This window comes from Melanotaenia boesemani, chromosome 16, assembly GCF_017639745.1.
Source record: "Melanotaenia boesemani isolate fMelBoe1 chromosome 16, fMelBoe1.pri, whole genome shotgun sequence".
NCBI classification, from domain to species: domain Eukaryota; kingdom Metazoa; phylum Chordata; class Actinopteri; order Atheriniformes; family Melanotaeniidae; genus Melanotaenia; species Melanotaenia boesemani.
Genome location: NC_055697.1, coordinates 9,504,128 through 9,527,668, shown reverse-complemented (window position 1 = coordinate 9,527,668; position 23,541 = coordinate 9,504,128). Strand labels below are relative to the sequence as shown.

Below are 23,541 nucleotides of genomic sequence, written 5' to 3'. Positions count from 1 at the left end.
TGTATTAAAAGATCAAATGTTTCTGTTATGGATATTATGTTCAAAGTATTTAATTCCTTTGTTAGTCCATTGGTTAAAATTTAGCATATTTTTGTTTAGTAGAATATCAGGATTGTTCCTGTAGGGTGTGAGTTTACATGGTATTATTTTTTTTTTAAGGCTGTCAGAGAAGTGCTGATGTTGACACTTTTGAAGCACTTTAGCTTTTTTATACTTAAGCTGAAAAAAGAAAGATTAGAAATTTCCAAATTGTCACAAAATGTTTGTTCTTTATCTATTTACAGGTCATCTAGTTGACTACGTTTAAGCTAAGTTTAAGCTAGGAAGTAATGTTTTTGTTTGTTTGTTTGTTTGTTTGTTTTTTTTACCTGTCATGTCCAGCATCATAGCAAGCAAAATGATAATCTGGTTGCTGTATCATGCTGAACAAATTTGCTCTGCCAAGGGGAGGCCTATGGGTAAGGCTCCTCTTGATAATCTGATTCATTTATTTAGTTATTTACTTTGAATCACGGAATCTATGTAACCTTGCTGGACCTGACCGGAGGGGACAGAAAAAGATGGAAAATAGCAAAAAGAAGCAAAAGGGAAAGAAGAAAGGAGACAAAAACATCACAGACAGAAGGCAACGACCCCTCAATCCACAGCATCACCAGAAGAAGGGGAGAGATGTTGCTGAGTTCTGGAGGAAAAGTAATACATCATCGGAATGAAGACTTAACTTATATTCTATATTTTTGGCATAGATTCCTTTAATCTCTTAATTTTGTTATATGGCAGCAGCTAGGGGTTCAATAAAAATAGCAAAGAGTGATGGAGAAAGCGGACAGCCCTGCCTGGTGCCTCTCTGCAAACAAAAGCTTGGAGAAGTTTGATCATTGGTCTTCACACATGCATTTGGGTTGTTATATAATATTTTTATACAATCTATGAAAGATGACCCAAACCCAAATTTGTTAAATTAGTTGCAAATAGTGTGTGCAGAATTATTAGGCAAATGAGTATTTTGATCACATCATCCTCTTTATGCATGTTGTTCTACTCCAACCGGTACAGGCTTGAAAGCCTACTACCAATTAAGCATATCAGGTGATGTGCATCTCTGTAATGAGAAGGGGTGTGGTCTAATGACATCAACACCCTATATCAGGTGTGCATAATTATTAGGCAACTTCCATTCCTTTGGCAAAATAGGTCAGAAGAGAGATTTGACGGACTCTGAAAAGTCAAAAATAGTGAGATGTCTTGCAGAGGGATGCAGCACTCTTAAAATTGCCAAGCTTTTGAGGCATGATCATCGAACAATCAAGCGTTTCATTCAAAATAGTCAACAGGGTCGCAAGAAGCGTGTTGAAAAAACAAGGCGCAAAATAACTGCCCATGAACTGAGGAAAATCAAGCGTGAAGCTGCCAAGATGCCATTGGCCACCAGTTTTGCCATATTTCAGAGCTTCAACATCACTGGAGTGCCAAGAAGCACAAGGTGTGCAATACTCAGGGACATGGCCAAGGTAAGGAAGGCTGAAAAACGACCACCACTGAACAAGACACACAAGATAAAACGTCAAGACTGGGCCAAGAAATATCATAAGACTGATTTTTCTAAGGTTTTATGGACTGATGAAATGAGAGTGAGTCTTGATGGGCCAGATCAGGCATGTCAAACTGGTCCAGCAAAGGGCCGTGTGGCTGCAGGTTTTTGTTCCAACCAAGCAGCAGCACACCAGATTTGACTGATTCAATCAACTGATCTCAGTCTTCAGACAGCTGATTGGTCAAACTGTGTGCTCTTGGCTGGCTGGAACAAAAACCTGCAGCCACACGGCCCTTTGCTGGACCAGTTTGACATGCCTGGGCCAGATGGATGGGCCCGTGGCTGGATCAGTACAGGGCAGAGAGCTCTACTCCGACTCAGATTCCAGCAAGGTGGAGGTGGGATACTGGTATGGGCTGGTATCATCAAAGATGAGCTTGTGGGACCTTTTCAGGTTGAGGATGGAGTCAAGCTCAACTGCCAGTCCTACTGCCAGTTTCTGGAAGACACCTTCTTCAAGCAGTGGTACAGGAAAAAGTCAGCATCGTTCAAGAAAAACATGATTTTCATGCAGGACAATGCTCCATCACACGCATCCAAGTACTCCACTGCGTGGCTGGCCAGAAAATGAAATGAAATGAAATGAAAAATACTTTATTAATCCCAAAGGGAAATTCAATATTGTAGAAGTAGTAATTTTTTTTTTTTTTTTTTTTTTTTTTTTTTTTAGTAAAGTAAAACAATCACATTAATTAATTAAGGGCTTTGTTCTTCAGCCTGATAGCTGCTGGAAGGAAGGATCTTCTGTATCTCTCTGTCTTGCATCGGACTTGAACAAGCCTCCCACTGAACACACTCTGTTGTTTCGTCACGGCGTTGTGTAGGGGGTGTGAAGGATCTTCCATTATCTTCGTCAGCTTGTACAGAATTCTTTTTTTGATGATCAACTCCAGCGGCTCCAGAGTTACTCCAAGCACAGAGCCGGCTTTCTTGATCAGTTTGTTAATTCTTTTCAAGTCTCTGGTTCTGATGCCGCTGCCCCAGCAGATTGCTGCAAAGCTGATTGCACTTTCAACAACAGACCTGTAGAACATTTGCAACATTTTGGTGCAGACGTTAAAAGATCTCAGCTTCCTTAAGAAGTAGAGTCTGCTCTGACCTTTCTTGTAAATGTACTCAGTGTTGCTTTTCCACTCAAGTCTGTTGTCCAGCTGAACTCCAAGGTACTTGTATTCCTCCACCACCTCCACCTCCTCTCCCATGATGGAAACACTTCTATGTGTGTTCTTGTTCCTCCTGAAGTCAACAATCATCTCCTTTGTTTTCTTGGTATTCAAGATGAGATGATTGTCACCGCACCATTTCACAAACTGACCGACCAGTTCTCTGTACTCTGCTTCTTGTCCATCACTGATACACCCAACAACTGCTGAGTCATCAGAGTATTTCTGCAGATGACAGAACTCAGAGTTGTACTGGAAGTCTGAGGTGTACAGCGTGAATAGAAATGGTGAAAGTACAGTCCCTTGTGGTGTTCCAGTGCAGCTGACCACCATTTCAGACACACAACCTTTCAGTCTCACAAACTGTGGTCTGTTTGTGAGGTAGTCGTAAATCCAGGTGGTTGTGGAGGGATCCACCTGGAATTTCTGCAGCTTCTCACACAGCAGAGCAGGCTGAATCGTATTAAAAGCACTTGAGAAATCAAAGAACATGACCCTCAAAGTGCTGCCTGACTGGTCCAGATGAGAGTGGGCTCTCTGAAGCAGGTATATGATTGCATCTTCAACCCCAAGCCCATTACGGTATGCAAACTGTAATGGGTCCTGAAAGGTGTTCACCTGCTTGCTGAGGTGAGCCAGTAAGAGTCTCTCCAGGACTTTCATGACGTGAGATGTCAGGGCGACTGGTCTGTAGTCTTTTGGTTCAGCTGGTTGTGGTTTTTTAGGCACTGGAACAAGGCAGGATGTTTTCCACAGCACCGGGATTCTTCTCTGGCTCAGGCTGGTGTTGAACAGGTGCTGGAGAATCAGACATAGCTGTTTTGAGCAGGTCTTGAGAACTCTGGGACTGACACCATCTGGACCTGCAGCCTTGTTCTGGTTCAGTTTCACCAGTTGTTGCATGACTTGGTTACAGGAGACAGACAGAGTGGAGGTGGAGGCAGAGGAGGTTTCAGGAAGTCCTGATGTGGAGGGAGATGAGGTTGTGTCCAGGTCCTTGACTGAGCTGCAGGGTGACAGAGTGGAGGTGTGACAGGAAAGCTGTGGGCTCATGGAGGGTGTGTGGCTAGTTGGGGTTGAAGCAGGAGGTGAGCTAAACCTATTGAAGAACATGTTCAGTTCATTCGCTCTGTCCAGACCTCCATCAGTCTGATCCTCTTTTATCCCGAAGCCAGTGATCTTCTTCATTCCTGACCACACATCCCTCACATTGTTTTTCTGAAGCTTACTTTCCAACTTCTTCCTGTAGTCCTCCTTGCACTTCTTCATTTGTGTTTTAAGTTGTTTTTGTGTGGACTTCAATAACTCCCTGTCTCCATCCCTAAAAGCTTTCTTTTTGATGTTCAGCAGCTTTTTCAGGTCACTGGTGATCCAGGGTTTGTTATTGGGGAAGCACCTCACTGTTCTTGTTGGAACGGTGCTGTCCACACAGAAGTTAATATAATCTGTCACACACTCAGTCAAGGCATTGATGTCATCTCCATGAGGTTCACATAAGACGTTCCAGTCTGTAGCCTCGAAGCATCCTCTCAGAGCATCTTCAGCTTCATTAGACCAGGTTCTAATAGCCTTTCTAATGACTGGTTGTTGCTGAACGATGGGCTTGTAGGAGGAGGAGAGAAGAACTAGGTTATGGTCTGATCTTCCTAAAGGTGGCAGGGCAAAGGAGCTGTATGCATTTTTAATATTTGCATAAAATAAGTCCAACGTTTTGTTTTCTCTGGTGGAGCAGCTGACAAACTGTTGGAAAGTTGGTAGAGTTGCAGAGAGGGAGATGTTGTTAAAATCTCCAGAGATCGCCACAAATGCGTTTGGATGTTGTGTTTGAAGCCTGGCCACTACAGAGTTAATGACATCACAGGCTGCGTCTGGAGCGGTACCAGGTAATATATATACCGCTACCAGAATAACGCATGTGAACTCTCTGGGTAAATAATACGGGCGGAGACTCACAGCTAGCAGTTCAATGTCTCTATTGCAGATTTTCTCTTTAACAGTGACATGTTCAGGATGACACCAGCGCTGGTTTACCAGCACCGCAATTCCACCTCCCTTCAGCTTCCCGCTGAGTTGTTTATTGCGGTCTGCACGGACCGTCCTGAAGCCGTGTACAGACGCATTACAGTCTGGGATGTGTTCATGCAGCCATGTCTCAGTGAAGCACATAATACTGCACTCTCTGTATTCTTTAAGAGACCTGGTTAGCACCTGAAGTTCATCAATTTTGTTAACTAGCGATCTCACGTTTCCCATAACAACCGTTGGAAGAAACGGTTTGAATCGCCACCGTTTTTCTCTCTGCCTCGCTCCTGCCCTGCATCCTCTTCTCTTTCTTTTCAACTCCGTTGGGATTTGAAGTGTTGTTTCACTGATAATCTTGAGTTTGGAGAGTTTTATCAGTTGATCCCGATGGTAAACAAGTCTCGTTGCCATGGAGACTCACAATAACAAGTCTTGCAAAAAGAAAAAATATTCAGAAAAATCTCCCGTATAGCACAGCCTCTGACCAGCGCGAAAAAATCTACCCGAACAGACACAGATTGACGGCTGATATCTGAAAAAAGACGGCTATATTGCAAAAAAATCATAAGTTAAAAACAGAGCTACTACAATTGCTGCTGCCACCTAGCGGCGCATTCTAGAAGGTCTAAAAGAAGAAAAAATAATGACATGGCCACCTTGTTAACCTGATCTTAACCCCATAGAGAACCTGTGGTCCCTCATCAAATGTAAGATCTACAGGGAGGGAAAACAGTACACCTCTCTGAACAGGGTCTGGGAGGCTGTGGTTGCTGCTGCATGCAATGTTGATCGTGAACAGATAAAGACACTGACAGAATCTATGGATGGCAGGCTTTTGAGTGTCCTCGCAAAGAAAGGTGGTTATATTGGTCACTGATTTGTTTTTGTTTTGTTTTTGAATGCCAGAAATGTATATTTGTAAATTTTGAGTTGTTATATTAGTTTCCCTAAGGAAAATAAATAAGTGAAATGGATATATATTTGATTTTTGTTAAGTTGCCTAATAATTATGCACAGTAATAGTCACCTGCACACACAGATATCCTCCTAAGATACTAAAACTAAAAAAGCCCCACTCCAACTTCCAAAAATATTCAGCTTTGATATTTATGAGTCTTTTGTGTTCATTGCGAACATAGTTGTTGTTCTATAATAAAATTAATCCTCAAAAATACAACTTGCCTAATAATTCTGCACACCCTGTAAAAATGTCCAGTTTACTCAGTCAAATGCTTTTTCTGCGTCTAAAGAAATGACTGTGGATTCCAGATTATGTAGAGTAATCTATTAATTTAATTAATCTACGCATGTTAGTAGAGGAATGTATACCTTTAATAAAGCCTGTTTGGTCAGGATGTATTATTAGAGGGGTTAATTTTTCTATCCTTCTGGCCAAAGCTTTGCTAATTATTTTGAGATCTACATTTATTAATGAAATTGGACGGTAACTGGATGGAAGTGTCGGGTCTTTTCCTGGTTTTAATAGTAGAGTAATATTAGCTAGGTTCATATTTGAAGGTATTTTTTGTTCTTCCCTTATTTTAATATCATATTGTAGAAAGTGGGTGCCAGCATTGTCCAGAATTCTTTGTAGAATTCTGCTGGGTAACCATCTGCACCTTGAGCTTTTTTGTTGGGCATATGCTGGAGAGCTTCATGGAGTTTGTCGACTGAAAGGGGGAAATCCAAGACCATTTTATTTTCATGTTTTAGTTTTGGAAGATTGATGTTACTAAGAAATTTATCAATATTGTCATCCGTTGTAGTCAGTTGTGACGTATATAACATTTTATAAAATTCTTTGAAAGTGTTATTTATCTTGTCAGGGTCGTGGCTGATGTTTCCTTTTGGATATCTGACAGAGGAGATGGTTGTTTTCTCCTTGTTTGTTTTTAACTGATTAGCCAGGAACCTTTCAGGTTTGCTGCCATGTTCAAAGTTCTCCAAGCAAAGTCTTTGCACCAAGAATTGCATCTTTTTATCTATTATTTCATAAGGTTCAAGTTTAGCTTTCCTTATAGCATTTAGTATGCGTTCTTCAGGGGAGACATGGTAAGCGTCCTCTAAGGATTTAATTCTGAGTTCTAACTCTGAAATTCTCAAAGTTTCCTTCTTTTTCTTGTGGGAAGAAAAGGAAATTATTTTCCCTCTCATTACTGCTTTTCCTGCTTCCCAAAGAACACAAGCTGAAGTTTTTGGCAAGTCGTTTTCTAGATATAAGGACCATTCTCTTTTGAAGGAGCTGATAAACTCAGGATCTTTAAGTAATGACGTATTAAATCTCCAGTTTCTAGTTGCTTGTTTATTGCTCTTACTTCTCAGAGTGAATGATACTGGTACATTTGGACCATACATATTTGCAATACATAACTTAACATTTTTCATAGATAATGTAACTATTACAAATCTGCTTTCTGGATCTATGATTGTATTTATCTATGTCAAAGTTTAACCTTCTATTAATAAGAGTTACTACTCCTCTCTGCCTAGAATTATAACAAGCTGAATTTAGCTAAATATATGGAAACTGGGTTGTTGAAAGAAGATCTATTGTTGAGTTTGATAAATGGGTCTCTTGGAGTAATATTATATCTGCTTTCATTTCTTGCAGCCGATTAAAAAATTTTAACCTCTTTTACCTTGTGCCAGCTCCACGCACATTCCAAGTGACAAATGTGAGTTTGTTCATGAACCAACCACAGAGATGAGGGCTATATGCATTTTACTGAAGTGTGTGTGCGTGCATCCCACTGCTTCTCCGCATGCATGTGTATCTGCCAGCTGGTTGTGACAGGGATGTATGTGCGCTTGTGCTGTTCTGTGTGCGTTCCTGTGAATAATGAAAAGTGCTGATGTGTATATAATATAATGACAAATGGGAACACCGTTAACCATTAAAGGGTTGGAAAGAAGAAGTGTGAAGAGTGAAAAGAGCGACAGTGCCAAAGGAAAAAAGTAATTTAAAAAATGCATCTGTGTTGAGAGCTGTGTAGTGGAGACGGACAGTGGCTTTACTGTTAACTAAATTATATTTTATGGAAGTTTTAAGGATATAACATGATCTAGTGAGATAACAGGAAAATTATGAATTAGGAAAAAACTCTCCGTTGGTCCAGAATCTCTCTCAGATATTGGTCATTTACTCCGAAGTTCGTTCCCTTCAGTTTGCGACCCTGGTTCTTCATCTGCTCCTTCTGTTTGAAACTGACGAACTTCGCTACAATAGGTCTTAGTCTGCTGGACCCGGGTTTCCTCCTGCCGAGATGATTGACTCTGTGAAAAGAGATGTTTTTCACCGTTTCCTCTGGGAGCTTCAGGTAAGTTTTGATGGGGTTTTTCACCATGGTCTCTGGGTCCTCCTCTGTCAGCTCTGGAATACCAGAATATCCGCCTGCAGATCGATCACCGTTTCCTTCATCTTCTTATTTTCTTCTGAGAGACGGGTCAAGCCCTCGTTGAGGGATTTTACCAACTCTCTGAGACCGGCATTTTCTACAGCCAAAGTTTCCACCTGCTTCTGGCTGAATTCTAATGATTCACGTAACACCTGGAACTCCTTTTGGAGAATTTTTACCAGGCTCAAACGAGCATCAAAACTACTGAGTTTATTATCTATAGCGATAAGAACGTCCGTTGAGTCGTTCCCCGGTGGTGAAATAGCTCCAGGTGAATCCTCATTTCGCTGTGTCTTGGCCTTAGATAAGGTGGAGGGGGTTGACGTGTTGTTTGGTTTTCCCATGACGAGTTTGTCGTAATCCAAATCCTCCCCGCTGTGCTCCAGAGTGTACCTTTTAAATACACTATTTTCCTACTTTAAAGAATATTTTGATTAGGCTGGCACAAAATACAATTGAATGAAAGCATAAATGTTTGAGCGCGCCTAGTTTGAATCTGCCGTCTCACCAGAACTATGTCACCTACAGCATTAGCATCACTTACCTGCCACCAGCGTCACCTAGGAAAAAATGTTGAAAGTTAGACAGGTCTAATCCTCCCCTATATTTCGGCTTCTGTAAAGTTTTTAAACTGATCCGGGGTTTGGATTTATTTTTCCAGAGAAATTGAGAGATGTGTGATTCTAGCGATTTAAACCAGGTGGAGGGGGTTTCATAGGAATCATAGAAAACAAATAGTTGATTTTGGGTAGAACCATCATTTTTATAGTAGCAACTCTCCCCATAAGTGAAATGGATAGAGATTTCCAGCGAGAGAGATCATCTTCTATAGTCTTAAGAAGGTGAATGTGATTAAGTTTTGTTAGTTCTGGGAGCCTGGAGGGAATAGTTACTCCCAGGTATCTAATGTTACCTGATTGTAATGTGATGCTAAGTAGATTTTGAAAGCTACAGCTGATGGGTAGAACTGTACTCTTAGACCCATTAATAGAGTAGTCTTAGAGTGATGAGAATTTATTAATTAGTGAGATTGTTTGAGATAGAGATGTTTTTGAGTTCTGGAGGAATAGTAAAATGTCATCAGCATAAAGGCTTATTTTATGAATTATACTTTTGGATTGAATGCCTTTAATAGCTTGATTTTGTCTAATTGCAGTGGCTAGCAGTACAATAAATATAGCAAAAAGTGAGGGGGATAGTGGACAACCTTGTCCGGTACCCCTTTGTAAATTAAAACTTGGAGAGGTTTATTCATTCTGACACTCGCATTAGGAGAGCTGTATAAGATTTTAATCCAGTTAATGAAATATGGTCCAAAGCTGAATCTGTTTAAAGTAGCTAGTAAATATTTACATTTAACTCGGTCAATCAAATTTTAAAACACATTGTGTCCATACCACACAGAGGAGGACATGTATATCATTCTACACTGTAGATTTATGGAATGGATTGAGTGAGGAGTTAAAGTAAAGCACAAATGTAAATATGCTTATAAAACTAAACAAAAAAGAAACGGTTGGGAAATATGCGGTGGAGTAAAAGTTATTATGATGGTATTTAATTGGCACAAATCAACCACTGGGTGGAAATGAGGTCTGTATGAATCCAGTAGATAAAGTTCATAAAGTGTGTTGGTAGTATTAGGCATTATCCGAATTGTGAACAAAAATGTGTCAAACTGATACTGTAGATATTCTGAAATTGTTTAAAAGGGGTAAGAAAAATATGTTTTTCTTTACTTCTACCTACTCCCTTTCGAACACATTTTTTTTGTCCTTTTTGTTTTATTTTTAACATGTTTGCTTTAAGTTGTGTTAAATTATCATAATGAAATGATGAAGAAATACATATATTATAAATGTGATGTACAATGGAGTACAATACCTGCAAGCACTACCTAAAAATTAATAGTTATCCATAAACAACACAACTACAGGAAATATATGTAAGATTAATAGTTATTTATCATTAGTAAATACTCATCATTATCACATGCCTTACTATAAAGAATAAAGAACTATATTATAATTATTGAACGTTTCAAATTTATTACACACCAAAGTTTTTACAGAAAAAAACAAAGGACATACATATACTGATAAAAACTACACACACTCCCTCTCACACACCTACTCCCATACAAGAAAATATCACAACTAAATATCTGTTATATACAGAAAAAGAAACTGTAAAAAAAAAGTTTCCTTCTGCATGGGTGCATCTTGTTTAGTCCTTTTAGTGGTTAGAAGAGACACATTACAATAAATTTCCATTTCTAATCTAAAATAACTTTAAAGCCTGATTGGTTAAAGGTGGTGACGTGTGGGCATCACCGCAGACGGCGAGGTAATGGAGGCGCTGAGTCTGCTTGCCTGTGCATGGGTCTTTGAGGTGGCGCTCGTGTCGGGCAGGATATGTAGCGCTCATGCTGCACATCTGGCACCCTGCAGGAAGCATATTGATGATGAAGGGTTCTCAGTTTTGAAGCAAACAGAGTAAAAAGTCAAACCTCTTTTTAAAAGTAAAAATAGAAGAGGTTATGACATACACTTCCAGATTGTGAAACATGTGGTCTGTGAAGTGTCTGTGTTATTTTTAGAAATGAGAAGTTCTCATATTTTTTTGAAGCACATTATTTTATGTTTTATATTTGAGTAGTCACTTTTAAAATCTTAGGTTTTATTTAGATTGCTTACTTTAGATAAGATAAAGAGTCTGAAGTTCAGAGTGGAAACATATGAGATAAAGGTTGTGTTATCCATACCTGTGGATTATTTTACCCACTGAATCACAATCTGACATAAATCTGAAGCACACAGCTACTCCAACAAAACAAGCTCCTTCAGCTAGCTAAACTAAATTATAGTTTTAATACTTGCAAATGTTTAGTGAGATTGTAGATCACGTGGATTTTACTCGAGTTAAAACTCTATATTTCCTGCTCATATATATAGTTAGTTTACATGATCCGTGATAAAGGAGGACAGGAAGGATTCAAATGCTGAACAATGAGATGAAAGATGGGCAGACAGAACTGAGTCATTCATTTAAAATCAAACCAAAAAGCTCTGCTGAAGCAGGATGTTTGAGAAACCGAGTTGACAACAAAACTCAGACAAGAGTGAGTGTTTAACTGGGGGCAGACCGACAAACATGGCAACCAATCTGCATCAACAGACTCTAGAACCACCACCGGACATATTTTCACCAGCAATACTGAAACTGGAGGTGAGGAGGGTGAAGTAACTTGCCCAAGGACATGACAACTGGAATGAAGCAAGATTTGAACCTCCAACACTCCAGTTATTGGATGACCCACTCCAACACCTGAGCCACTGCTATTCCAATACAGGTGGACTTGTGATAAATGTAGAGCAGGTGTAATCAGCAACTGAGAACCAAGCATAGCAGGGGAGCAGGAAGTAAATAAAACAGAATACAAATTCTTCTAAATACAACAGAAAAGAAGATAAACACACAGACGACTCCACCTGAAATAAAAGCCTGAAGATAAACCAAAGAACAGATCTAAAACAGAAACCTCTGGAAGTGTTGTAACATCATACATTTTATGTTGGAATGTAAAACAACATATTCATATTATTAATCTTTTTATCTTGAGGGAGGGAAACGGTGTTGAGACACCAAAGCAGATGTACAAGACTTAAGTTTTACTTCATACTATGTAGACATGGCGAGTCACACATATTAACTGTCACATATTCCCACTGTGTACAACAATAAATCAGAACAGAACAATGAAGAAATCACTTAAAAAGGCAAAATAATAGCTGAATATGTTCTTGAAAATATTATCACAACATCGCATCGCACCATGTGATATGATAATATGACAAGGTCCAGTGTTTTACTTTTGGTGGTAGCAATAAGCTTCCATAGAAATCTAACAAAAACTACACTCAACAGAAAAAAATAACTAAAAAAATAAGAAAAGACTGGGACAGTTTGTGAGGGGTGTACACTCAGGCTGAAATGAACGCGAGCCTTGTGGTTGCAGTTAATTTCTTTCCCTTCTTCTTTGAGGTCAGAGCCTTAACCTCTTAGGGCTTAGCGGCCACATACGTGGACAGCACTTTTTAGCTCTTATGTTCACAACCGTGAAATATTGACAATTATCTGCCAACCTGCCAATCTGATCAACCCATGAAACTGATCCAGTAGTTAAAATGTTCAGAATGGGCAAAAATGCAATGTTTCTTATGTTGTTTTTTTTCTCTCTGATAATCAAAACATGTTAAAAAAAAATTTGGTATTTGTGTTCTTAATAGATGCAAAAGCAGCCAGGAAAAAACACTGCAATGTTCAAGGTGGAAATACGGAGTTTTTTCACTCTATTATCTAAAGTTGACCTAATTGTGTTTTATGGAAATTCAGAACATTAGTCCACATATGTGGACATCATTTTTCTCTAAAAGTACATAATATCAATATATGAAGCTTGGTTTTTATTCTAATTGGGTTAAAACAAGCCCAAATAACAAAGAGAAATAAAAAATGCATGTAAAAAAATTGCTTGGGCCTTAAGAGGTTAAAGAAGGCAGAAGGCATCATGTCTGACCTTAGTCACCCCCTGCATGTTGAGTTCATGTTGCAGCCATCTGGGTGCAGATACTCAGGGCCCAAATACAAAACAGTTATAAAAATCTTTTGTTCCAGTCTCCCCAAGGAACAAAATAGCTTGTGATGACTTGTTGTCTACCTTTTACACAAAGTGCTGTTGAATGTACTGTATTTAACAATTTTTATGTCTTTCTATTTTAACCTGCTGCTTTCATTTATTTATATTTATCTATATTTATTTATTTTCCCCATTGCTGGAGGAAAAATCTATTTCTGCCTTAAACATGTAAATTATTGCTTCTTATTTTTCCTAACAGAAAAACCTGAATTTCCATTTCATAATTTAGAATCAAATTCTTTTTTGTTTTTAACCAAATATTTTATTAATGATTGGGAAAGTACTCTAATAATTTGGGCTTATGAAAATGTATATTAGATTAATCACATGAGTGTTCTGAGTTAACTCATGATTAATCGCAGAATTTTATCTATTACGAAATGTACCACAACAGGATAGTTATCATGTTTTTAATACTTCTGTTAACAGTTTTGTACCTGCAGTTATTGAATAAGGCATTGTGGTTGCTTGCTACATTTACCTACTTGAGGTAAATGTAGCACACATGCATGCATGCGTGTTTGTGTATGCATGTACACTCTTTCTCTCATACCACTTCTGATAGCCTTACCTTTATCTAGAAACAAACATACTGTAAACAGGGGTAAATTGCCTGCACTGCTCTAGCACCATTTCCAATTTATTGAGTTTACCCAGATCAGCGGTTCCTGCTTGTAGAAATATCAGGTTATCATCTCTGCTGGGAGCTATCCATCACAGACACTTTAGAAGAGGAAGAGGTCTCTCTGAATCAGCTTTGTGCTGCACAACAAGTGGCATTTGAGAAGCGACGCACAGCTCATCACAGGTAGATAAACAACTTTAGTCTTGCCCAGAGAACCATCTGTCAGAGCTTTAAAGCTAAACTGTGTCTATCAAGTTATGAATGCGTGTATAGGTAAATACACCTAAATACACCTAGTACTGTATAGACCAATATAAGTGCTGTGTGAATGTGGCATGTAGTGTAACAGCACTTTGAGTGGTCAGCATGTGCTTATATTAGTACAGTTCTTTTTTTTTTGTTACTAGTTTTGTAAGACACATACAAAAAACAAACAAAAAAACACTTCTCGATAAGATCTCACAGTTCTGTGAAACTAACAAGAATTGAACCACAGATAGACTCTAGCACGCTATTTGCAGCACCTCTAACTTTTGTGATAGATGCAGCTGCTCTATTGAAGCTGGTTCAGGGGATTTCACTATCACACTTAATGTCAATGGTGAGACACCTTATTGAAACTTTTTGTAATAATTGGTACCCTGTTGTTTGCCTACATATCTTTATAGCTGGCATAATGCAGTCGAGATGGTTCTGCTTCTAAAAACAAAGTAAAAGAGGTCAAACAGTTCATTAACTTACAGGAACTGGTTGCCGCTAAATATAATAGAACCACACACCATACACCTCAACAAAAGCTGATATGTTCACAGAACATGAATATCCCCACCTCCATCGCTTTCAGTCTGGCTTCCTCTCTATCATACAGCTGTGAATTCACTGGTGGGTGAATGCTTCCCCTTTATCGTTTATTGTCTCACTTCATCGCAGCTTAAAGATTTTTTTGTGTTGTTTTTAAAGTCTCCCTGTTTGTTTCTGCCACACCTATAGTGATCAGCAGTGGCAGTTATGGGTATTTAGCCTCACCTTTCTGGGACCCGGGGAGGAACCCTGGGTGGAGGAATGACAGGCGCCGCATCGGACGGCCGTGGAGGTCGAGGCGGAGGGGGCAGACTTTCGACTGCGTCCTTTAACAGAAACAAGAAACACCAAATAAATATGTAATCACACCTTGAGATCACAATTAGAGGTGGTTACTTATGATCGTCAAGATTAAACAATTTTATCAATGCTAACGTCTCACTATTGCCACAGTTAAAAAAAATAAAAAGATGAACAGCGCATTAACCCATTATTTTTCTAATGATCATTAAATATTCCAAGTTATTCCTCAAGCTAAAATGACAAAGGTCTTAGCAAAACATTTAAACATCACATTGGGGTTTTAAGATTTATTTGGACCATTTTAAATAAATAAATAGTTATAAATGCATTAGTTATAAGTCTATAAACCTTAATTTAAATGGGCTTCGTCAAGTATTAGACAGAGGTTTGAGATAAGGCTCGGAAAGATGTTCTGGTTACACCATAGAATTCTGTGTCTTCGGCTTTCAAGACCTGACAAGAAAGCAGGCGTCATTTTCTACTTTATTTTAGGAAATGAAAAACTGAAGTGAGCTTTGAAAATAGTCAAACTGAACACTGCCCCCGCTGTCGACCTCCCTGATGCACATGCAGTTAAGTTACGGATGTTCTTGCCGAAGCACCAGAAGTAAAAGTTAACTTTTAAATTAGTTTATGAAGAGCAAACAGAGAAAAACAGCTGCCATCAAAAATTCACTGCCTTTCTCTGATGTAAAAACATTTGTGTGAAGCAAACTGTCTCCACGTGCCCAGAAGATGCAAATGTGCCAGCTATGAGTGTGACCTCACCTCAAAATCAGGCTCTGTGCCGCTACTGTAACTAAAAGTGCTGTGAGTGCTGAGTCTGTTGCTTTCAGTGCCTGATAAAGCAAGACAGAAAAATACAAAACAAGTTAATGTAGAAAGAAGACAAATGAGTTCAAGTTTCCCAGAGGTTTGTGCTTGTGGTGAGTTATGGCGAAAGAGCACTGTGGGCAAGAATTGCTTTTTCAAGTCTGTCAACATGCATATTACAGTTGTACAACATGTCTGAAGGTTGACACGGGAGATACTAAACAGGGAAGCCAGCAGAGTAGAAACGGAGTAGAACAACGTTTATTACGGCATGTGGTTTATTTGTGTTAAATGCTGCTTTTAGGTCTGAGTGAGTTTATAATGAAAAATAAATATCTTATACTAAATAAACATTATTAAAGAAAAGGATGATGTTCTAATACGTAAAAGCTGAGAATTGAAGAGGGATTTCTTTCCTGTTATCGTCACTGTATATAAAATTTACTTAAACATACAGTGAATCTTAAAAAACTAATTAAATGGCTCATGCTCTGATAAAAATACTGCCATATTCGATCAAACTGGCAACCTAAATAACTCAAAACATAATGTGACTGGGTTGTAATATGTTTTTAATACTAGGATCAAGGTTTTTAATCAACTTATTGGCTTTATAAATGTTTCGTAATGCAAAACAGGTCAAGAACATCTAGATAAACAAAAAAACATTGATAAAGAGCAACTTCAGGAAATAAGCTTGTGCCGAATTTTTTTTTTTGAATAAATGAATCACACACACTGTGTCTCCTTTTGGCTCAGAACTCAAAATATAAAGATTTGTCTGACTTGAAGCAGAAACCTTAACAAACACACATGAAGAGCTTAAACACTGGGCATCATCATTACAGACATCTGTTAAAATCAGCGCTTGAAAGCTTTTATTAATTTTTGTGTTAATGGAAGACTTTGCTAAATTTTACTTTAGCAAATTCTTAAGTAAGGTGATTGGTATAGTAATCATCCTTTTCAGGTTGAAATAATGACTACAGATCCGAGCTGGTCCCCATCCTCTTGTATGAAAAATACAGAAGCATAGGCATGAACAATAAGAAGGTGCAGGCACTGATCATCTCACATCACAAAGCAGCAAAACATGGTTTTTACCTCATCATACGCACTTATAAAGAAAAACATGGTAAAAGCTTGGACATACTTGATGTACTAGATGTACTGCCTGTTTTCCAGTTGCCTCTTTGGATAGTCTGAACTGGAGGAGGGGGTGGAGCCATCGTCCTGGGTGCTGTTTCATATACAGCACACTCTAATGTCATACTGGAGCCCCAGTATAAGTTCCTCTGCAGCGGAGCAGTTATTTCATAATCTAAGAGAAGAGTGGCCACATTAAAAATATGAACTTTTGATAACCAAAATATTTCTTCTTATTTTAAATAATCATTAATAATTGAGTTTATCATGAAAATATACAGTATGACTTCAAAGGATAGAGTAATTATTGTATAACTAAATAATACCAAGTTCCTTTCCAGACTTTTCTCTCTCTTTGTGACGCCTGGTGATGCTGTCCCGCAATTTCTTCAGATTTTCCTTGAAATAAAAAATAAAAAATAAATAAATAAATCTTAGATTTATTGCTTGACCATTGCTTGTAAATCTGCACATTTGATCTACCTGCTGATAGCGTAGGGAGCTTGCCCTCCTGTCATTGTCAAACTGCCAAGCCTTGAACTCTTGGACAGCTTCATCCACAGTTATTTCCCCCACTTTAACCCTCTCCTGCAGGGATATAAGCTGTCTCTGCCCTGGGGTCTTCATCCCAGCATAGGGATCATATGTAGAAAATGGGGGTTCAAATGCAGGTCTAGCTGTTTAAAATAAAAATAAACACATAAAGTAAAGTTAGAATAAAATATTTTTTTTAAATTGAAACTGCATCCGTTTAATTTAGGAAGCTGGCATGCAAGCTGAACTTGGATACATGCAAAAAGCAAAAAGCAAAAAGGCTAACAATCATTTTTCTGTTTTGGTCTGTAAGCATGATTATAAGTAGACAGCAGCTTAAAACCTAGTACATAAAAATAACTGAACATTGTTTATTGTATAGAGGCCATTAAATTAATCTGAACTTTGAACAGCAGCCGGGGTACATGGCCTGGCAGTGTCTGAGCGTGACGGCAGAGTAATCAAGATACACTAATAAAATTCTTAGATTTTTCCAAGAGTTTACCTGAAACATTTTGTAGTGTTTGTTTCCAAAATATCATCAGCTAAAGAAGTTTTTTTTAGTTATTTATTTATCTTAAATTGTATTTGACTTTGTTATATTACTGTTTTGGCAACTATATACGTGTATTACTGCAGTTTAGTACTATTCAAATTTATTGATTCAGTTGATTCAGAAGCTTCAGGGGCAAATAATCACTTATTGTTCTTTTAATTATCTCATTTCAAAGAAAATGCACAGATGTAATAATATACATGTACATTTCATCAGCATTTCTCGGTTCTGGTCCTGAAGTACCACTGCCCGACATGTTTTAGATGCTTTCCTGCTTCAACACATCTGATTCAGCTTAACGGACTTCTCACCAAGCTCTTTGCTAGCCTACTGATGAGCCATTTATTACAGCCAGGTGTGGTGAAGTGTGGAAAGATCAAAAACGTTTTGATCATTTATTTAGTCATTTCAGGTTTAAGATAAAAACATGTGGCAGAGGAAATTAGATGTAGTTGTTTTTATGTGCACCTGTACTTTCCCTGCTTTGTCAGATAGAAAATGTCTGTGATTAGCTCTCAATTGTGTTTCCCAATAAGCAATGTGGGGCACTGGAGCCAAAATTAGTCATGACTATTAAGTATTTCTTGTTGGTTTTTATTTGACAAAGATCTGATGTTACTGAATGCCTCGTGTCTCACACCATTAATACCAGTATACTCAGATAGAATCAAGAGGTAAATTCTTTGTTTTCCAGATGTGTGCATGTGTACTATTTAAACAAAGCAAGCGCACTGTTAGTGCATGTGACAATTCATACACTCTACACCAGGGGTAGCCAACGTTGGTCCTCGAGGGCACCAATCCGGCAGGTTTTCCAGATTTCCCTGCTCCAACACACCTGACTCAATTTAAATGGATCCAACAGCCTATAAGGATCTCCACAATGACTCGTTAGTTTAAGTCAGGTGTGTTGGGGCAGGGAAATCTGGAAAACCTGCCGGATTGGTGCCCTCGAGGACCAACGTTGGCTACCCCTGCTCTACACTGATCAAGACACCTGTTAGTTGGTTTAATAAATCCAAACTATATATTTGGGCCCCTCCAAACTGAAGCGGAATACAACCACTGCAGTGTTTAACTGGCCTAATAAACAATGAATAAGGACAATCAGTCAGATTAATTAGCCATGCTACAAAAAACAAACTTAACAAACAAAAAGAAAATAAATATTTTGCTTATCAAACTGCTTTACCTGCAGGGTATTGCGTTTCCATGGTTTTGCTCTGGGATTTACTCTTCTCTGTAAATACTGTCAAATATTTAATTATTTATTTTTGCTGAAAGGACAGTTTTAAAAAAAGAAGTATCAATAAATAAAAACAGAGCAAAACGTGCAATACCTCTTGAGATGTAGGTAATTTTTTGTTCAGGTTCTGACTCCGTCTCAGGTCTGGGGATAGGGGCTGGTGGACGGTTCAGGATTCCTGGGTTATAGGTGCTGTTCGCATCTACAGTATCATAGATATCTTCTGGACAAAGATTGTATGGATCCTCCTCCTCAGTTTCATCCAAGTTACTCTGCTCCTGTGTCTCCACCTCTGCACATTTAAAGTTAAGGTTGTCAGCATTGTCTTCAGTGGCATGTGGTTTTGCTGGAGAATAAAAACACAGTTTTTACACAGTATCACAAAACTGATATGTGTCATTTAGTAAAAACAGAAATATCTGCATTTTTTAGGATTTTAGGATTACAGTTGCTTCTCAGTTAAAGGACAATCAACAAAGCCCCCTTTTTTTCTTGTATAAATGTGTACCTTGGAAGAACGTCCTGAGCATCGCTTCCTCTGGGTTCTCATCTACGGCAGTCATCACTTCATCTAAGAAAAAAAATAAAAATGTAAACAAAAATCAGCAGAATCAGCATTTAAAGCCTCCATTTTTGATCAATGCTAAAACCAAAAATAAATTATATCTGATCTTACAGAAGTCCTCTGCACATTCTGGGTTGAGCCCCAGCATTGACTCATAAATGTCCACTGAGCAGCCAGAGTGCTTCATCATGATGTCCTGAGAGGTTGTTGACATCGACTCGTAAACCTCCACATCATTCTCCGTATTGGCAGTGTCTTCCAAGTGAAACTTGACCATGTCTGCTGTCTCCTGGAGTGATTAAAGCACATTGAATAGCCAGAGAAAAACCCAGCTGTTTCACTTGTATTCTTATTATGATCATGTTGCAGGAATGAACAAAAGATTCTTTAATGGACTTACAACAAATTCATCCATGAAACGCCTGAGTTCCATGAAGCCGCTCTTCTCTGCCAGTGTGTTTGGGTAGTCTCCATGCTTGTTCATCACACTGTAAGCCTGCAGAGCCCCAGGACAGTTAAGCAGAGTTGTTGTGAGCTTCTTCAAGCCGTACTTAGCAGCAAAGTGGAGCAAAGTGGGAAACTCCTCATTCCGTTGATCTGAAAACAGATACAACTACTTATATAAGACTACATGCCGACTCCTAAATGCTGCTTTCAGTTTGTTTTGTGTGATTGCAAAAACGGTTAAATGAGCATTGTAAAAAAAGTAACAAAGAGTAAAGTTTTCTTCAGCTCTCTTAAAATCTGACAAATGCGAGTCAGCTGTCAATCATTTGAGAAGAATCTTAATAAAAAACGTCAGTAATCGGAGGTAACTAATGAAACAGCAAACTTTTTGAAGAAACTCACATGCCGACATATCGTTTTCTTCAATCTGTCTGACACCAAACAACTGAAGACCAGTTTCAGGCATCTTGGATTTCAATGAGTCAGTTAGCATAGTGTCCACTGATTCTGCTGCATTTGAAGTCAATTTAAAGGCCTGGAATTTAATAGAAATAAGTTAGCAAACCTAAGAACAAAAGAGAAAACCAGCCAACAGAATGAGGAAAAAGTCTAAACCTGGCAGATGAAGTTCACAGGATCAGCAGCTTTTTCCAGATGACGACTGACTTCTTCCATACTGGTGTAATATGTGACTGGCCTCAAGCTCACAGATGATTGGTCAGTGTACAGGGTAAGCGATATTGGCCCAGCAGGCATGTCTAAACCAAAAAAAAAATAAAAAAAATAATAAGATTTAGATTTTGGATATGCAGCATACAGGAGTGAAAATAAAGTTATTATTTTAAGATCAAATGACTTCCTGTTGATACTTGCCAGGTGCGGTTACACTAATTGTGTATTCGTTCTCCAAAGTGCCCGGCACTCTTTTTGCTGTGATACTTTCAGATGAGAACTCCACCTCTGGTACCGACTCACAATCCACTTTGGTTGTAAAAATGATAAAAAGTTTCTCCTGTTTCTTAAACACAGTAAAGCACAATAAAATGGCATGTCAATCAACTTAGCAGCAACAATAGACGTCTGTGTAATCATCTTTGCAGACTTCTGTCTCCACAGTCCAGCAAATACAGCCGTTCATGCTACGGTTATGAAAACGCTGTAGTCTTACCCCACACAAAACTCTGTTTGGTTGGACAGTGAGACAGGTGAGGAGTGCAGGTGCAGTAATCTTCTCTCTTGTTGAATTCTCCATGCTCACAGGCTCCTCGTCCTTCAAGACGCTTTCGTTTTGCTCTTCTAAGACCACTTCCTCTGTGTCATCGCAGGTGGGATTTTCAGTCGAAGCAGCTTGCAGCTCCTCTGCTTCACTGTCACACGGGGCCCCTGCTTGATTGCCTTTGAGAAAAAATGATCAACAATAAGTTATGTTTACTGTCACAGAAACATCATGCAATTAAAAATGGTAAACAGATTAGAGGCCTCATGCTAAGCTTTAAGGAGTGTTTAAGCTTCACTCATGTTCTTAATGTGTACAGATAGTTTTAGGTTTATGAATATCCCATGCTCAGCAGAGCTAAATTTAACCTTATTCTGATTTTTTAATATTTTGTAACCTATAGGTTAAACAGTCTTAACAGGGGATTTTAGTCAATCCAAAATGGAAAAAAAAAGTTTCATGGTAACACGAATTGAAACTGTCTGTAAAATGCACAAATATTTCTCATTTAGTTTCCTTTTTTTTCAAAACATGAAGATATTAACTGCAACATACAAACTGATCCAAGTAAATGAAGAGTCTTTTTATAATGTAGGTGAGATTCAACTGTTTCTAACTTTTTTGGATAAACATTGGTTGGCTAAAACCTGCAATAATACAATCTAAAGGTTTAATTTTATTTTTGTGGTGCACAATTTGGCACAAATAAGATAAATTAGACATATATTAAATGTAAGAAAAGGCGACATACTGTCAGTGATTGCTTCTAAAATGGTGGAAATGTAAAGAGCAGGCTCATCGTCAGCATAGAGTTTTCTCCAGCTTGGCCAGTCTTCAAAACTCTCAGTCCATATGTCATCCTCTGGCACTCCGCATAAGAAGGCCACTACTCTTTGTGGAGGATAAAGGAGTCTCTGTAGTGCTCCCTGCAGTTCGTGGTCACAGAGGATGTCCAGGAATACTCCTGTGAGGAGCAGCACAATGCAGCTGCAGCTTTGAAAATCTTCAAAGTTATATCGGTGGAGCTCATCGGCTGAGCTCACTGCATACAGCAAGATAGACCTTCTGTGGAAATTTTGAGAAGATTTCAAGATCTGCTGCAAATACGTTGCCCATTCCTGTGCCTCAGCAGTGTGCAGAATCAACAGCTCATATTCTGAGAGGGATTCTGAATTAGCTGGAAAAAAAGAATATATTAAACTGTGATTAGTGAGTACAGTGCACATATTCAAACAGAACATAATCATCATTTTCTGTTTAACACCTTTGATCAAGCCTAAAAGTGTGAAATGAATCACAGTCATGAACCAAAATTACACTAAATGACATGACACTGGTGATATTATGTGTTGGTTTCCATGTTGCAGCAGGTTATGTTTGTGGTGGAAATGCTACACAGCATACCAGCTGTCCGGCTGCAGAATGTCAAGGTGACTGTGGTTGGTGAATGAATGTCCGATCTGTTTGATATTTCAGCACAGAGCCAACAAGAAGTTGTGCAAACACTGCAGTGTGTCAACACTGGTCGGAGTAATTTTGTTTGACTCATTACAGTGTTTAATCAGGTCAAGTTCACCTCTGTACACGCTCACCGGGAAAGAAACCTAACACGAGTGTTCACCTTCATCACTGCTCCCACTAATGACAGGGCAGCGAGACCTGGCATCTGTATGTGAAAGGAGCTGTAACATAACTGATTCAAATTAAATGTGTGAAGAATTCTTCATTAACTGACACATGAATTTATCCACACATGATGCTAAGATGCTGGTTCCTCTTTTTTTTAGGTTCGGAAGAAAATTCTCAATGAAAGCTCAGTCAAACATCACTCTATCAAATAAAAAGCTAGTTAAAAAAAATGTATTAAAAAGAGTGATCCATGTTCGATAACTACCAACTGTAAAGTTACGCTTTTAAGTACATATATGTTTAGCTGTTTTTTTAAAAATTATTTTATCCAAAACAAGTCAAATAGGATGCGTCATATTCACCCGATTCAGTTGAGACAGCTTCCTCCATGGTTCAAGTCTCCAAAGTACACAGAAATCACCCCGAAATGAACATAATTTGCCCATATATTTCCCTTTGCTTTCTTAAACTCACTGAAGCGTCTCTACTCGTCAACTGACACCACACTAGCGTTCACCAGCTACATGTAAAGCACTTTGCTCAGTTGTATAAATAGCAACACTTAGTTTCCTGATTTTGGTGGCTCTGCTCAACTTCCTGAAACGGCACAAGAAGTGAGAAAACGCACTTCGACCATGTCAGAACGTGCAACTTGAGTTTAATTTCACTTTACTTTTTGGCCCGCTGTCCCTAGAGATCTGCAGAAAGTTAATTATTCTGGGGGCAAAACTGATTTAAACACAGATAAAGGGGTAGCAAATAGTTAATGTGTTACATTTTAAACATG

The 23,541-nt window shown here is 38.6% G+C and overlaps 1 protein-coding gene across 2 annotated transcripts; it reads right to left on the bottom strand.

Moving 5' to 3' along the window:
- Positions 1-10,199: 10,199 nt before the first annotated feature.
- Positions 10,200-23,426, bottom strand: pik3ap1 (phosphoinositide-3-kinase adaptor protein 1). 2 transcript variants are annotated; one of them, XM_042010468.1, is made up of 17 exons: positions 23,117-23,426; positions 21,877-22,302; positions 21,078-21,304; positions 20,783-20,927; positions 20,525-20,667; positions 20,312-20,444; positions 19,863-20,059; positions 19,574-19,751; positions 19,406-19,468; positions 18,992-19,189; positions 18,844-18,900; positions 17,045-17,238; positions 16,888-16,960; positions 16,569-16,736; positions 15,371-15,441; positions 14,525-14,625; positions 10,200-10,618 (listed from the first exon to the last, which is right to left on the bottom strand). In XM_042010468.1, exons 1-17 carry the CDS (start codon positions 23,142-23,144, stop codon positions 10,504-10,506), a joined length of 2,517 nt encoding a protein of 838 aa, XP_041866402.1. In that variant the 5' UTR covers positions 23,145-23,426; the 3' UTR covers positions 10,200-10,503. The 2 variants fall into 2 exon arrangements, with proteins under 2 accessions (XP_041866402.1, XP_041866401.1); XM_042010467.1 differs by having other exon boundaries at positions 18,992-19,243; positions 23,117-23,424.
- Between the last annotated feature and the right edge of the window lie 115 nt (positions 23,427-23,541).

Excerpts from the sequence above, each read along its gene's own strand:
- pik3ap1 (XM_042010467.1), bottom strand. The coding sequence starts at position 23,144 with ATGGAGGAAGCTGTCTCAACTGAATCGG. Across the intron at positions 21,305-21,876 it reads TTTAGAAGCAATCACTGACA|GCAATCAAGCAGGGGCCCCG; the intron begins GTATGTCGCCTT and ends TTTTTCTCAAAG. Across the intron at positions 20,445-20,524 it reads CTGTGAACTTCATCTGCCAG|GCCTTTAAATTGACTTCAAA; the intron begins GTTTAGACTTTT and ends ATTAAATTCCAG.